This window comes from Falco rusticolus, chromosome 13 (assembly GCF_015220075.1).
Source record: "Falco rusticolus isolate bFalRus1 chromosome 13, bFalRus1.pri, whole genome shotgun sequence".
Classification (NCBI taxonomy): domain Eukaryota; kingdom Metazoa; phylum Chordata; class Aves; order Falconiformes; family Falconidae; genus Falco; species Falco rusticolus.
Window position 1 is genome coordinate 18,816,324 of NC_051199.1, and position 13,082 is coordinate 18,829,405.

The window sequence follows — 13,082 nt, forward strand, 5'->3', positions numbered from 1 at the left end:
GTTCGTCTGGGCACAGCGCAGGCTGGGCCTTATGGGGTCACCCGTGGGGACCCCGCAGCCTCCCTTGCCGCCCTCTACCCACTGGGCGCAGGTGGGGGAGTGCTGCCCACCCCCCAAGGCCGGTGTGGGGAGGCCGGTGGGGCCGCGGAGGCCCCTGCGCGGGCGGCAGGCGAAGGTGCGAGGCCGCGGGAGGCGGAGCGGCCCCGCTCGCGCCTGCCCGTTTCCCGGCCGCCCCGCGCAGGCGATCGCCACGGGCGCCTTTCCCGGGCGCAGCGGGGTCCTGCCGGAAGGGGCCCTGCGCGGTACTTCCGGGCCGGGCGGCGGCGGAGCGGCAGCGGCGCGGTGCGGACCCCGGGCGGCGGCACCACCACCGCACTGGGCCGGAGCGGACCCCACTTCCCTCCGCGGGCCGGGCGGGTGGCACCATGATCACCTCGGCCGGTGAGGAAGCGGCGCGGGTTAGCGTTCCCCGCCGGCGTTTCGCTGAGTCAGGGCCGTGACTGGGCACCACCGCAGGCCGCGGGGTTGCCGGCCGCAGCTCTCCGTGGGGCCGCCCGCCATGGGGGCCTCCCCCCCGCCCCGCTCAGCCCTGCCCGGCAGCCACCGTGCGCCCCGGCGGGAGCGGGAGGCCCCCCGGTGCCCGGCGGCTCGCCACAACCGGTAGCTCAAGCCCGAGCCGCGGGAGGAGGGGGGGGTTGCCCGGTACTCGGCCGTGCCCCGAGGCGGCCGCAGCGAGACCGGCTCTCCGGCGGGCTCGGTGGGGAGGCGCGGGGGGCTGGGGCGGCCGCCTCCCGCCGGTGCCGCGTGAGGGCTCTCCGGCGGCCTTGCCGGCCCCGGGCAAGCACTGGGGTGCCCCGGCGGCGCAGTGGGGAACTGGAGGTCTTCACCCAGTTAAAGTGACTAACGCACGGGGGTGTAAAGCGGGGGGCAGTAGGGGTCCGCAGGAGGTGCGGCAGGGAGTGAGGGAGGGGGAAGAGGCAGGCTTGAACTTCGGAGCGGGTCAGAAGCACGGATGCCTGGCTGGGGAAAAGCCAGACTAAGGAGTCCGGGCTAATGAAGTGTGTGAGGAATTAGACGTTAAACACTGTTTCTGGGTCTGCTGAGAACATGCTTGTGTAAGAAAATATGAGAAGTATTTCCAAAAGTATTCAGGCCAGAATACTGTGACTGGTTGTGGCTTTGTGAGAGAAGCAGTGCAGAGGGAAACAGTCTGCAGGTGGCTTTCTCTTTCTGAACTTTTAAGTCTTTTTTAATTGAGGAGAAGTAGGAATTCATTTCAAAGAAGTTTTAGAAAGGTAGAAATGATATATTGAGTAGAAGTGAGATTGTTTCCTCCTCATAGATAGGTAAAAGCAAGAGATTATTAAAAAAAAACCCCATACATTTGGAGTATAGTTGCAGAAAACAAGTGGAAGGAGCACTGTGGCGTGGACTACTGAACCTCTCTTCCTCGCTTAAGGGGCCACATCAGTTCTCTTTCGGTTGTTTTTGCTGATGGACTTGTCTGATCTGGTTTTAAAATATTGCTGATAATGGAGGTTCTACAACCTTGTTAGACAAAGTGAATAACTGTCTTACTGTCAGAAAACTTTTCTTACCATCAAAGTTTGATCTCTGAAGGTCCAAATAAAGCTGTCTTACTATTCCTGTTTGTATCTCACACAAGTATCAGATTATTATCTTTCTGCTGGCAGCTGTGCTGTACATGTATGAATTCTGTGCCCTTCCTAGATTTCCACAGGCTGACCAGTTACAGACCTCCAGTCAGCCTTTGTAAGTCCGAATTGCTAGACCTCTTTGTTCTTTTTGCTCAGTTCTGAACACCCTGATTTGCTCATAGCTCTGAGAACATGGTGCCCAGCACTGGACACGGCGTTCTGGTTCAGGCATGTCGGTGCCAAGCAGAGGGAAGTATTGCCTTGCATATCTGCCAAGGAACCTTCTCACTTACACAACACAGTGTGGAGGTAGAGTTCTTTGCCTTCCACTGCAACCATATGTTATTGATCATGTTTCATCTTAATTCACTGTACTATTCAGATTTCTTTGTCTGTACCTCTTAGTTTTGACCTGCACACTCTCCTTTTTGGATTTGTCAAGATCTTTTGAAAGCCCAGTTCAGCCCTCCAGTAGGCTTGCTGGCCTTTCCAGTTTGATGTCTTATTTAGATTTTAAAAGGTTATCGATCTGTACAACAGATGAAAGATATTAAAAGCAGTGAATTGCGCTGGACTTTGATCAGATCCTATTCCAGCCCTTTCAGTTGCATCCTTGGAGTCTGACAATGAAATGAGTCTATAACCATTCTTCAGATGGAGCTCCGCAAAATAACTGTGAGCCTCTCTTTCAGTTATGTCAGTTAAAAAAAATATTTCTGTAGCTGTTCGTACAAATGCTCTAGGCCAGTGTTCGGAGTCTTGTGGAAGCTGTGAGGTATGGTGTCTTCTCTTAGTGATGAGGCCTGTTTCCTTGGCATGGAAAAAGTTAGGATGTTTTGACATGATCCTCTTTATGCCCCGTGGGGAAGTGGGAAGTGATTTGCTAGAAGGGAGTCGGCAAACTAGTGATGATGCTGGAGGTAAATCCCAGATTCTCTTAAGTTCCTGTCTAATATGTTTACCTCTAAAAAGGGTCATCTTTTATAAACAGCTTACCTTTTCAGTTATAAATTCTGTACTGTTTTGTATAATGTTTAATACAAACTTGGATCTGATCTTTGAATTTTAATACCAAAGATTTTAAACCAGCATTCCAGAGATAGTCTTCTTTCCAGTTCTGTTGGTTTTGAACTAAATAACATGTTCACTTTTGAAACAGAAGGAGTCCAAAACTGACTGATCTTGTTTTGCAGCTGGAATTATCTCTCTTCTGGATGAAGAAGAGCCACAGCTCAAGGTAAGCTCTTGCATCTGGAAGCAAATAATGGCCAATGCATTATGCTGAGAACTTAAAATTAGAAATGAGTGGGTCTCATAATTAATGATTGGACAGCAACAGGTGGACCCCAAATCCTATCTAGCCTGAAAGCTGAAAGGAAGGGATTACATAACACTATAACAGATGGCAAACTTTCTTGTTTTGAACATGGATCAAACTGGAGCTTCACATGCAAAGATCTCTGTTCACCAAAGCTCTCAGCTCTGTGATGATTATGTGGCTTTGTTACTTCAAAATGCAGCCTCTAGAACACTTTTACTACATAAAATTCAAAGCTGAAGAACATCTCAATTTTTAGAATAATTTAAGCGATGTAAACCAAAATCACAGTTACAGTTTTCACTTGGGGGGGGGGGGGAAATCTTAGTCGTAGTAAGAGGAGAAAAAAGCAACAACAGAAACTTTATAGTCTATAGAGTATACAAATCCATAGGACACCACCAAACACTCTTAAGTGGTGGTGTATTGATAGTGCTTGCTAGTTACTTGAGCCGTTAACATAGCCCCTTTTAGGATGGGGAGGTGCATCTTGTAATACTGGAAACCCCCTAAATATTTTGCTTGGAAACAGGCATGGGTGGTGATATATCCGAATGAGCCCTGCTTTTGCTCTGAACTGATTTCAAGTGGGCTGGTTCTAGTCTGGGTATTGTTTATCTACTAAATTACTGTGTCCAAATAAATAAATAGAGTTGACTGGCATAGACGACAGGTCAGTTCTATATGCTACACAGAGGTTGCCCAAAGACCTAGAAAACTTTGTATTTTAAGGAATTTCACCATCAGTCATTTTAGCCAGTCATTCATCACAGACGCCATGGGAAGGAATACAGGGTTGTCTTACCTGTTAAATGAACGGCCCTTTATTTGTAAAGGCCTTGCAAAGATCTTTTAAAGTAGAATTTGCTGTTAAAGTGGGTCAGGGTTTATGTTATCAGTCTCGGGTGATACTTCATTTTTACTGGGCAGAGATAATAAATGCGTATTTTTATGTGATAAACTTTTTATTATCTTTTGTAGGAGTTTGCTCTTCACAAGTTGAATGCTGTTGTCAATGACTTCTGGGCAGAAATCTCTGAGTCAGTGGACAAAATGTAAGAGAAAACATGTCTGTCTTCAGGCGTGCTGCTTAAAAAGAACGTGAAATATGAAGTGGATGCAGTTCTGGTTGCTTGATACTAGCTAGTACAGCATCTAGCTCCGTATTTTCTAGAAAGCCCTAGTAAAAGTTGATGTGGGGTTGGAGCTGTAGTCCCAAAGGTGCAAGTTTGATCAAGCTGTCATGTGGCCTTAAAGAGAACAGAGCACACAGAGCTGATGCTCTTATCTCTCTTCTTTGCAGTGAAGTTCTCTATGAAGATGAGGGCTTTCGGAGCCGGCAGTTTGCTGCCCTAGTTGCTTCAAAAGTTTTTTACCACCTGGGAGCTTTTGAGGAATCGTTGAACTATGCCCTGGGAGCAGGTGACCTCTTCAATGTCAATGACAACTCGGAATATGTGGAGACTATCATTGGTGAGCAACTGTTGCTACAAAAGAAAAGCTCATGTGTTGTCAAAACTACTGCGACTTCGAGATTTTACTTGTTTTAGCTGCTGTTCTCCATACTCCTCTTCCTCTCCTTGTATTTGTTTCAACTGATGCTGTAACTAATTTTTCCCAGCTTATTTGTGTTTTCTTTCTGCTCCTTTGGATTCTGTAATGGAACTGACTTAAAAGTTCTGGCATTTTTTTTCCTGTTATTAACCTGTATTTTATTGTGAGTTCCTAATAGGAAAATTGCTTTCATTGTTTATTTTCCTTTCTCTCATTTGCATGCTAGTATTATTATCAATTTCAGCATAACTTTGGAAATAAATGGCTAATAAGTGAAGCTGCACACCTAACTGAGGGGTACTGGTGTTTTTTTTTGGTCAACCCTTAGCAAGATAGCAACTCAGATGTTGAATTCATGAATAATTTGAATGACTTCTAAAAGTCTTGTCTGCTGGTATCACTTACCTTGTACAGGCTGGATGGACCAGGATTGGCTTTCAGTTTCTCCAGCTAGTGCTTACCATGGAGCTAGGAAGTCTCCTACTGCTGTTTCCTCATTTATTTAAAATATAATGCCACTTGAACAAAGATAATGTCCATGGTTCCATTTTATCTACTTGGTTTCAGCACTAAAATCAGAGTTTGTTAGGAGAGAATACAAGTAGCTTCCACTACTATCTGTATATGACTGTACAAACGGTTCTTGTGCCTCACCTTTGTGTAGTTTCCCATATCCTGTATTTGCTGGTAGAATGTGTGTATGTACATGCTTGTTTCTTCATCTGTAAAAAAACCTGCAAACATCTAGGAAGCTGACAGCCCCCTCCCCATATTTGTTCAATATCTTTTCAGCAAAATGTATCGACCACTATACTAAGCAGTGTGTGGAGAATGCGGAGCTGCCAGAAGGGGAGAAGAAACCTGTCGATGAAAGGCTAGAAGGGATAGTGAACAAAATGTTCCAGCGGTGCTTGGATGACCACAAGTACAAGCAGGCTATCGGTATTGCTCTAGAGACACGCAGGCTGGACATCTTTGAGAAAACCATCCTTGAGTCGGTATGTGCAAGAGACAGGAGGTGCATGTAGCTAGTCTCTTCCAGGTATGGATCCAGAAGTGAAGTGCAAGATCCATGTTGCTGTGGAACTTGCTCTGTATTGTATGAACAGAATAAAAAATGAAACTCGGGGTGTTAAGTTCAACTTCTTCATGGAAGACAGAGCCGCTGAGGGCTGTCAAGTATAGAGAGACCCCTACCTTTAAGAAATCCCTAAGCTGCAGGTTGCTGGGAGAATATTTTCAAGAAGCCTTGGCTATGTGCCCTCTTCTTATGGTATTCCCTGTCAGCTACTGGCAGAGATAAGATACTGGACTAGGCAGACCTTAGGTCTGGTGTAGTGTAAGAACAGCTCTTGTTGTGTCATGTGCTGTAATTCACTCTGGGAAGGGATCCTTAGAGCTAGGTGATTTATTTATGGCAGGCAAAACAAAAAAATCCAGTAGTTGGGTGAGCTGCTCTCTTTTTTTGGTAACTGGCTGTGTGCAGTCTTAGCCTGCCCTGACTGCAAGGCAGCACAGTCCAGCTTAAACATCCTTCACTGAGGGTTTAAGGTAAGTCATGTCACCTGGTAATGGCAGTAAGAGAAGCATGCCTGTAGTAGTTGCAGCAGCTCAGTGGTTGTGTGTAATCTTGTTAGGCTGCAGCATCTCAAGCATATGCCAGACACTTTGCTTAAATTCATTAAAATTTACCACTTTTCAATTTACAGCTTTCCCATGTTTTTGGATATCTCCCACTCCTGTATATGGGAATGATAATCATAAGGCATCCATCTTGCTTGGTCTGCTGTTCGCTGTCCTGTGCGTTTACTGACTTAATTGCCCATTATAGATCCCTCATTTCAAATTACCTTTCTGAAGTCTAGTAACCAAATCTGTTTCTCAGCCTCTAGCAAGAAACAGGTGTGTTGGGGATCTTTTCTTGGTGCGTGGTTTGTTTTGCTGATGTTCCGTGTTGGTGCAGTGAATTTCACTGCACCAAGAGAATGATTATTCAAGTAAGAAAGGTGAGGAAGTGGTAATAGGTATTGAACTTTTGATTTAATCTTTTATGTGTTTTAACTACTGAATTATATATTGATCCTGTACATTTTTGGTAGTAATATTTCTTTAAACTGCAATACACCTGTATATAAGCTTTTCTGAAAATGGGAAACTGTGAAGGTTTACATATGCATGTCTTTTGCTCTGCTTTTTAAAATAGAAAGGAGGTAGCTTTGTCTGAATTTGTAAATCCTACTTCTTAGTCCAAACCCAGACTTGATATCCTTGAATTTTATTTCAGAATGATGTTCCTGGGATGCTAGCCTACAGCTTGAAGCTCTGTATGTCTTTGATGCAGAATAAACAGTTCCGCAATAAAGTCTTGAGAGTTCTAGTTAAAATCTACATGAATCTGGAGAAACCGGACTTCATCAATGTGTGCCAGGTAAACTTCTTGGAGTGATGTTTGAAGATCAATCAAAAGTAACTCTTCTTTAGATGCATTTGAGTTGAGAGCTACCTGATCTCTCTCTTTGAATTTTTTTTTTTTTAAAAAAAGTTAAATGAAATATCTTTTCCTGGTTGTGTTCTTCAAATATATGTCAAAGTGAGATCAATTTGAAAGAGATGCAAATATTCCACGTTTGGTCAATTTATAGAGAAAGAAATGTTCAAAGACAGCATGGAGATGTAGGCAACTGACAGAATGTTTCAAGTCTATGTATCAGAGTATCAGGTGGTAGATGCACAGCTTGGAATTTTATTTATTCCTCCAAAGAGCTTTTACAGTGCTTTGTTTTTCGGTAAGCCATTGTCTGAAACTGTTTAGACAACCAGTAATGAAGTTACTGAGAGGTTCTCAGGCCTCTGCCAGTCTTGGCATGCCCTGTACATGTGACTCAGGAGTGTTAGGCCTGTTCCATTTTAGCTGAGACATCGATACAAAATAACTGATCCTTCTTTAATGTGCTTTTGAAACTTCTGTGTTTAGTAGGACAGCATTGTCAGTTTCCAAAGGTAAAGCTGCAGCAATAGGAAGGCCTGAATGGTGTGTCTTGAACTTGTAGTACTTGTTTTTTAACTGATCTTTGAAAACTCTTCAAAGACTTCTATTATCTTCCATGAGACAGAGATAACTTTTCTTTCTTGAAGGGGTGTTCTGTGGAAGCAGCAGGTGAGGGAATGGGGAAAATGGGGTGTGGTCTCAGGTAGTGTTGCTTTCTCATTCTGAAGTATGTCATTTCTTCTCCTGATTCGTTTTTTTTTTCTCTGTTCATCCTTCTGCTCAGTGCCTGATATTCCTGGATGACCCACAGGCTGTGAGTGACATCTTGGAAAAACTGGTGAAGGAAGATAACCTTCTCATGGCCTACCAAATTTGCTTTGATCTGTATGAAAGTGCTAGCCAGCAGTTCTTGTCTTCTGTGATCCAGAATCTCCGCACGGTTGGCACTCCCATTGCCTCTGTGCCTGGTTCCACCAACACCGGCACCGTCCCTGGATCAGAGAAAGACAGGTGAGGGTATTGGCTTGAGAAGAGGTGCAGTTTGGTTACAGTCCTGCTCTAGTGGAGCCTCCTGTTCTGTTTATGTGTGCCCCGACAAACAATTGAGTTACTCTCATTTAAGTCAGGATAGTAGGCTATACGTGCTATTTACTCAGGGCATTACCAGAATCCACTCTTGTTTGAAAGAATGGGTTTTCCTTTGCAGTTGAGGTAAGTATGGTGCAGTTATTGTGGCTCAGCTAATGAGCAGTGTTTCATTAAGCCATAGTGTGAATTGCTCAGGAACACTCTGATGTTGTGTTGTCTTTGCAGCAGCTTGTGAAGTTAAAGAAGGGGAAAGTTCAAGCAAAAAGCTCATTGCAGCTATGTGCAAGTTTGGTTTCACACCATAGCTTGTCTTCTGCTAACTGCTTGTGGGTGGAGAGTTCAGATGATCCTGTAGCACTGTAGACCCTTTTGTACTTACAGTTAAAAGTTGCTAGTTCAAATCTAGTTTGAGTTGTTACAGTCCGGACACTTAAAACTTGTTCAGGCGTCAACATCACTGGATCTTAGCTGCAGGAAGCTGCTGTTAGGACAAAGTTGGCACTAACCATTCCATCTTCTTTATTTGTTCTTTTGATGGCTTGCAGGTAATCGACATAGGTAGTTTTGTTTTAAACCTCTGTTTTTAGAGGATTGACCAATCCATGCTAAGGCTGCTGCCCGGGTCGAGGGCAGCATGGAAGATGTTTGTGCTCAATGCGCTCTTTAATCATCAGAGCTCTTGTGTTTGTACTCAGCCTGATCACTGCACTGTCTCTGATGGCATGTGATGGAAACATGGCCTAGATCAAGGCTGATTAAATATCAGGGCTAATGCAGCTCTGAGGAACTGATTCTAAATCAGTGATCTGTGCATAGCAAGCGTTTTCCTCTCTTCCAGTCAAATAAAAGGAAAGGCACAGGATAATTTATAAGTCAGTCTGTGAAGTGTTGGGACAGGGTGCTAACAGCAGCTTAATATGTTTCATTTCCATTTCGATGCTCTAGCAACCGTCCTAATAGTAATGAGCTCAAAGCTTCTTGGGTGAGGATGTAATTATCTCCCTGCTGCCTTGTTTGTTGACCTTGTTTCCTCACCTGTCTCTGCCTGTTCATTCCCTACAAGCTTCTGTGTTTTTGTTGCCTCTATAGATGGAATTAGAGGGTGAGGTTTTCTGGGCCTTCTTCAAGTTCCCTGAAAATTGGACTGGGGAGGAGTTTGCTTCTCAGCAGTGACCTCCAGATAGTCAGCCCCTGCCTTAACAAAGTCCTGTTTCCAGTCATCCTCTCCAAATCCCAGGCTGTTCTTTCAGGACAGTGTTCAGCCATAATTACAGTGCTTGACTAGTTACAAGTGATGAACTGGGTTGCATTTTTCATTTTATTTTATTTTATTTCAGTGATGCTATGGAAGCAGAAGAGAAACCAGGAAGCACTTGTGCAGGGAAGTCTGCAGAAAATGTGAGTGCCATTTCCAAAAATATTCCTTGCTTAGTATTTCTCATGCGTTCTCTTTGAATCTCTGGGGTTGCCAGACTGGTTTGGCTAATGAAGAATAGAATTCTACTTCTGTCTTGCTTGGAGACAAGGTGACCGATGATCTCTGAAGACCAGACATCTGACAGTCTGAAAGTCCAGCAGTTCAGATGCTGAAGGTTGCAGGGAGAGTCAAAAGCGCATAGATCTCTGCAGGAATTAACTGAGCTCTGAAAAAGGGAACAGAAGGATCTGGCTTATGTGTTTGCTTTCTGTTGATACTGAAATTATTAACTCCTTCCCGAATGAAGGGCCTGAAATTTGACTGCTGCTGAGAACCTCAGCTGATGAATTAGCTTGACATGTTTTTTTGTTTTTTTTTTTCTCCTTCTGAAATCTGGCTGTAGTTCTGACCAGATAGAACTGATGCCAGTCTGCAGGAATGGCAGGAGGGGATGCTGACATAGTGTAATTTCTTTTCCGTGAAGGAGAAGGTGTTGCCTCTGGCTAGCATGGTGGCTGTGTTGCTGGACCAGGTGGTTAGAATCTTTTTGTTTACTTTCTTTTCCCAAGTATTGGAGAAAGTGAGTACACTTCTAACATGCACATACAGTTGCATTTCAGAATGTAGAGTAGCTAATGCAATTCCGACGCTTCCAATGCTGAAGAAAGGAAATGCTACTAGAGAGGAAACTTAAACCCAAGACAAGTTCTTTTTTCTTGTTCCCCATGGTGTATGTTTGCAAACTAGGCTTGGGAATCTTTGAGAGAGAGCAAACAGAAGTGTTTTCTTGGAATTATATTTGACAAGGAAAACAAAAGGGGTCAAATTTCTTGCTCTGTCAAGGAACCTGTAAACAGTGCTTTTGTGCAAGAAGGGTGTCTTGAATCATTCTGCTGCGTTGGCATTGCTGTCTGTGCCAAGGGATGAGTACATAAAAGCAATCTATATGGCCAGAAATAGTCTTTAGCTTAATCTTCCACAATTCAGAATGCTGCTTACAAAGAGATAATTAAGATTAGTTTAAGGGCTAAACTACTCATGCTTGGCTTGTCTCTGACCAGCTAACAATGTCAGCACAAAGAGCTGCAGTGTACTTTTCATTGAGTTGGAGCTTAATCTGGGGAAACTCTTCCATCATGAGGAAGAAGGAGGCTTTTTCAAAGAGCTCTGGAAGATGAATGTATGAGACGTTCCTGATTCTGCTAGCCTAGATAAAGTCTGTAGCTCACAAGAATGATGGTGCAGCTCAGCAGGGTCATGCAGTGTGTTGTGGCTTTGTGGTCCTCTCCATTAAAACTTTCCTGGAAGTGCAGGTTCATGTTTGTGAAAGTGTTTGCCTCTTGCAGGAGACTCATTGTATTTGTAAGGCCAAACAGCAGCTTGCAGAATATCAGATGTCACTCAGATCCTTTTGTTTTCAATGAAAGAATAAATTTCTTTTCAAAGTCTCTTCTCCCATTTGCACTGTAGTGCACAAAGGGACTTGATTATCTGGGAGGTTTGGGCTTGCGCAGCAAGGGCAGAAACAATGTCCTTTTAGTCCTAAAACCAGATAGATTTTGGAATTTGGTGATGGGAACATACCAGGGTGTCGTCTTCTTGTGAACTGTATTTTAACTAGAGCTATAGTTGGGTTCTCATGTTTTTTCTTCTTTTTGCTTGTATATGAAGAACCCAGAACCTAAGGACCAGATCTCAAAAATGATTAAAATTTTAAGTGGGGAAATGGCCATTGAGTTACATCTGCAGTTTTTAATACGAAACAACAATACAGACCTCATGATCCTCAAAAACACAAAGGTAAGAGGCTTTGTTAGATATGGTTGCCTTGGATTCATCCTGTATTGCTTTGACCACATTGTTGTTACTTCACAACATCACGTTTTAGCATGGCCTCCCTGAGTTCTGAGGTTACAAATCTGTTTTTCAGTTGTGATAAGTTAACATTTAAAACTCAAATGTGTGAGGCCTGACTTAAGAGCTGATTGCATCTGAACAGGACTGTATAATTAGATTGTTCTAACTTACAGGTAGTATGACATAATGACAAGCTGCTATTAACGTGTTGATTTATTTTTTTTCTGATTGGTTATAGAAACTAATCCTTTTCTCCCCCCACCCCCCACCCCACCCCCCTCCTTTCGATGGGCCTGTTTTCCATCTGGTCAGTAAGATGGATGAACTCACCCTCCAGCTCCATGACCAATCCATTGCAAATGCTGCTGGTTGGAGAGGGAGGGAGTGAGCCAGGACTGTAGGTTACAGTATGTTGGTGTCTGGGTTGAAGTGTGATGTGATGTTATGTGAGACTAGACCTTCAGTTTGGCTAAAGAAATTCAGATAGGTGCTCAGAGACTAGTATTTCCACACTGAAGACAAAACCAGTCAGATAATGTAACGTAGGCAGCGATAGTGATTTGAGTAACTGGTTTTGTTTTGAACGGTGTTACTCGAGGGTGGGCAAATGAAAACTTACAGATAAATTAGACTCTCTAAAGCTAAATGATTATTAGAAACCATAGAAGTTTTTTGTGTGAAATGAGATGCATGTCATCAGCAAAAATGGTAGGGGATGCTTGTCGGTGGGTTCATTTGTTTCAAGAGGCACTTTGGATGTATTGGAAAATCTCCATCTGCTGGTTAAGTGCTTGGGAGTGATCCTGCATAGTGTTCCAGGGATGGCTTGAAAATGTCAGCAGCTCATGCTCTGCAGTGCTTAGCTCTGGGAACCAGAGGGTGGGGTTCTCCAGATCAGCTGCAACTGAAGTAATCGCATCTCTGACAGAAACTCATAGAAAGGATTGGTTTGCACTGGAAAGATGGGTTGAGGGTATGTTAGAATGTATTAACAGTCTATTAACTTTGATTAAATGGAAATTACTGGTTAAATTGAGCATAATTACAATCACTTTTCTGGTGTACTGGCAAGCATGTTAAGCAACCTCGGGCATATCTCTTGCTGACTGGTGATACTGATTGTTTTTGTTCTTTCAGGACGCGGTGCGGAATTCCGTATGTCATACAGCAACGGTTATAGCAAACTCCTTTATGCATTGTGGTACAACCAGTGATCAGTTCCTTAGGTAAATCTATGGCAAGGAAACTCCAGTGTCATTTAGAGGTGTTTGAACAACATTGTTGTCCTACTAACTTGATACTTCCAAAAGGGTGGCTGCAGGACTCTCATAGGCTTAGAGAAGTAAAAACAAAGAGTCTGAAAACTAATGTGGCGGCAGAAGGAAGAAGCTGGAATTGCTTCCTGTTCTCTGTCCTCACAAACTGGCTTTATGTGATTGCTAACCATATAAACAGTTTGGAGAGTGGAGATCTGGAATTTCCATTCTGTCTGTTTTCTAGTTGGAGAATTTCTGAGATGATGTTGTCTTTTTTGGTAGAGGTTGACAGTGCTGAATGACTCTTGGAAGGAAAATGTCAGGGCTGACCTTACCAGGGACTTGAGGAAAGTTCCGGAAGCTCTGCTGGAGTCTCTCCCAGAGAGTTGATGGGCTGCATATTGAGCAGTTGTTCTTAATCTTTTACTGAGTATCTAGAAGCTTG

General features: G+C 43.8%; 1 protein-coding gene across 1 annotated transcript in view; it reads left to right on the forward strand.

Annotated features, from left to right (window-relative positions):
• Positions 1-298: 298 nt before the first annotated feature.
• PSMD1 (proteasome 26S subunit, non-ATPase 1) overlaps positions 299-13,082 on the forward strand; it is a 75,617-nt gene continuing 62,833 nt past the window's right edge. The window contains exons 1-10 of the mRNA XM_037406658.1: positions 299-441; positions 2,852-2,895; positions 3,958-4,031; positions 4,280-4,449; positions 5,323-5,528; positions 6,815-6,958; positions 7,803-8,029; positions 9,445-9,505; positions 11,196-11,324; positions 12,519-12,607. Of these exons, the coding sequence (XP_037262555.1) occupies positions 426-441; positions 2,852-2,895; positions 3,958-4,031; positions 4,280-4,449; positions 5,323-5,528; positions 6,815-6,958; positions 7,803-8,029; positions 9,445-9,505; positions 11,196-11,324; positions 12,519-12,607 (1,160 nt within the window). The 5' untranslated portion in view covers positions 299-425. The remainder of the gene's footprint in view (positions 442-2,851; positions 2,896-3,957; positions 4,032-4,279; positions 4,450-5,322; positions 5,529-6,814; positions 6,959-7,802; positions 8,030-9,444; positions 9,506-11,195; positions 11,325-12,518; positions 12,608-13,082) is intronic.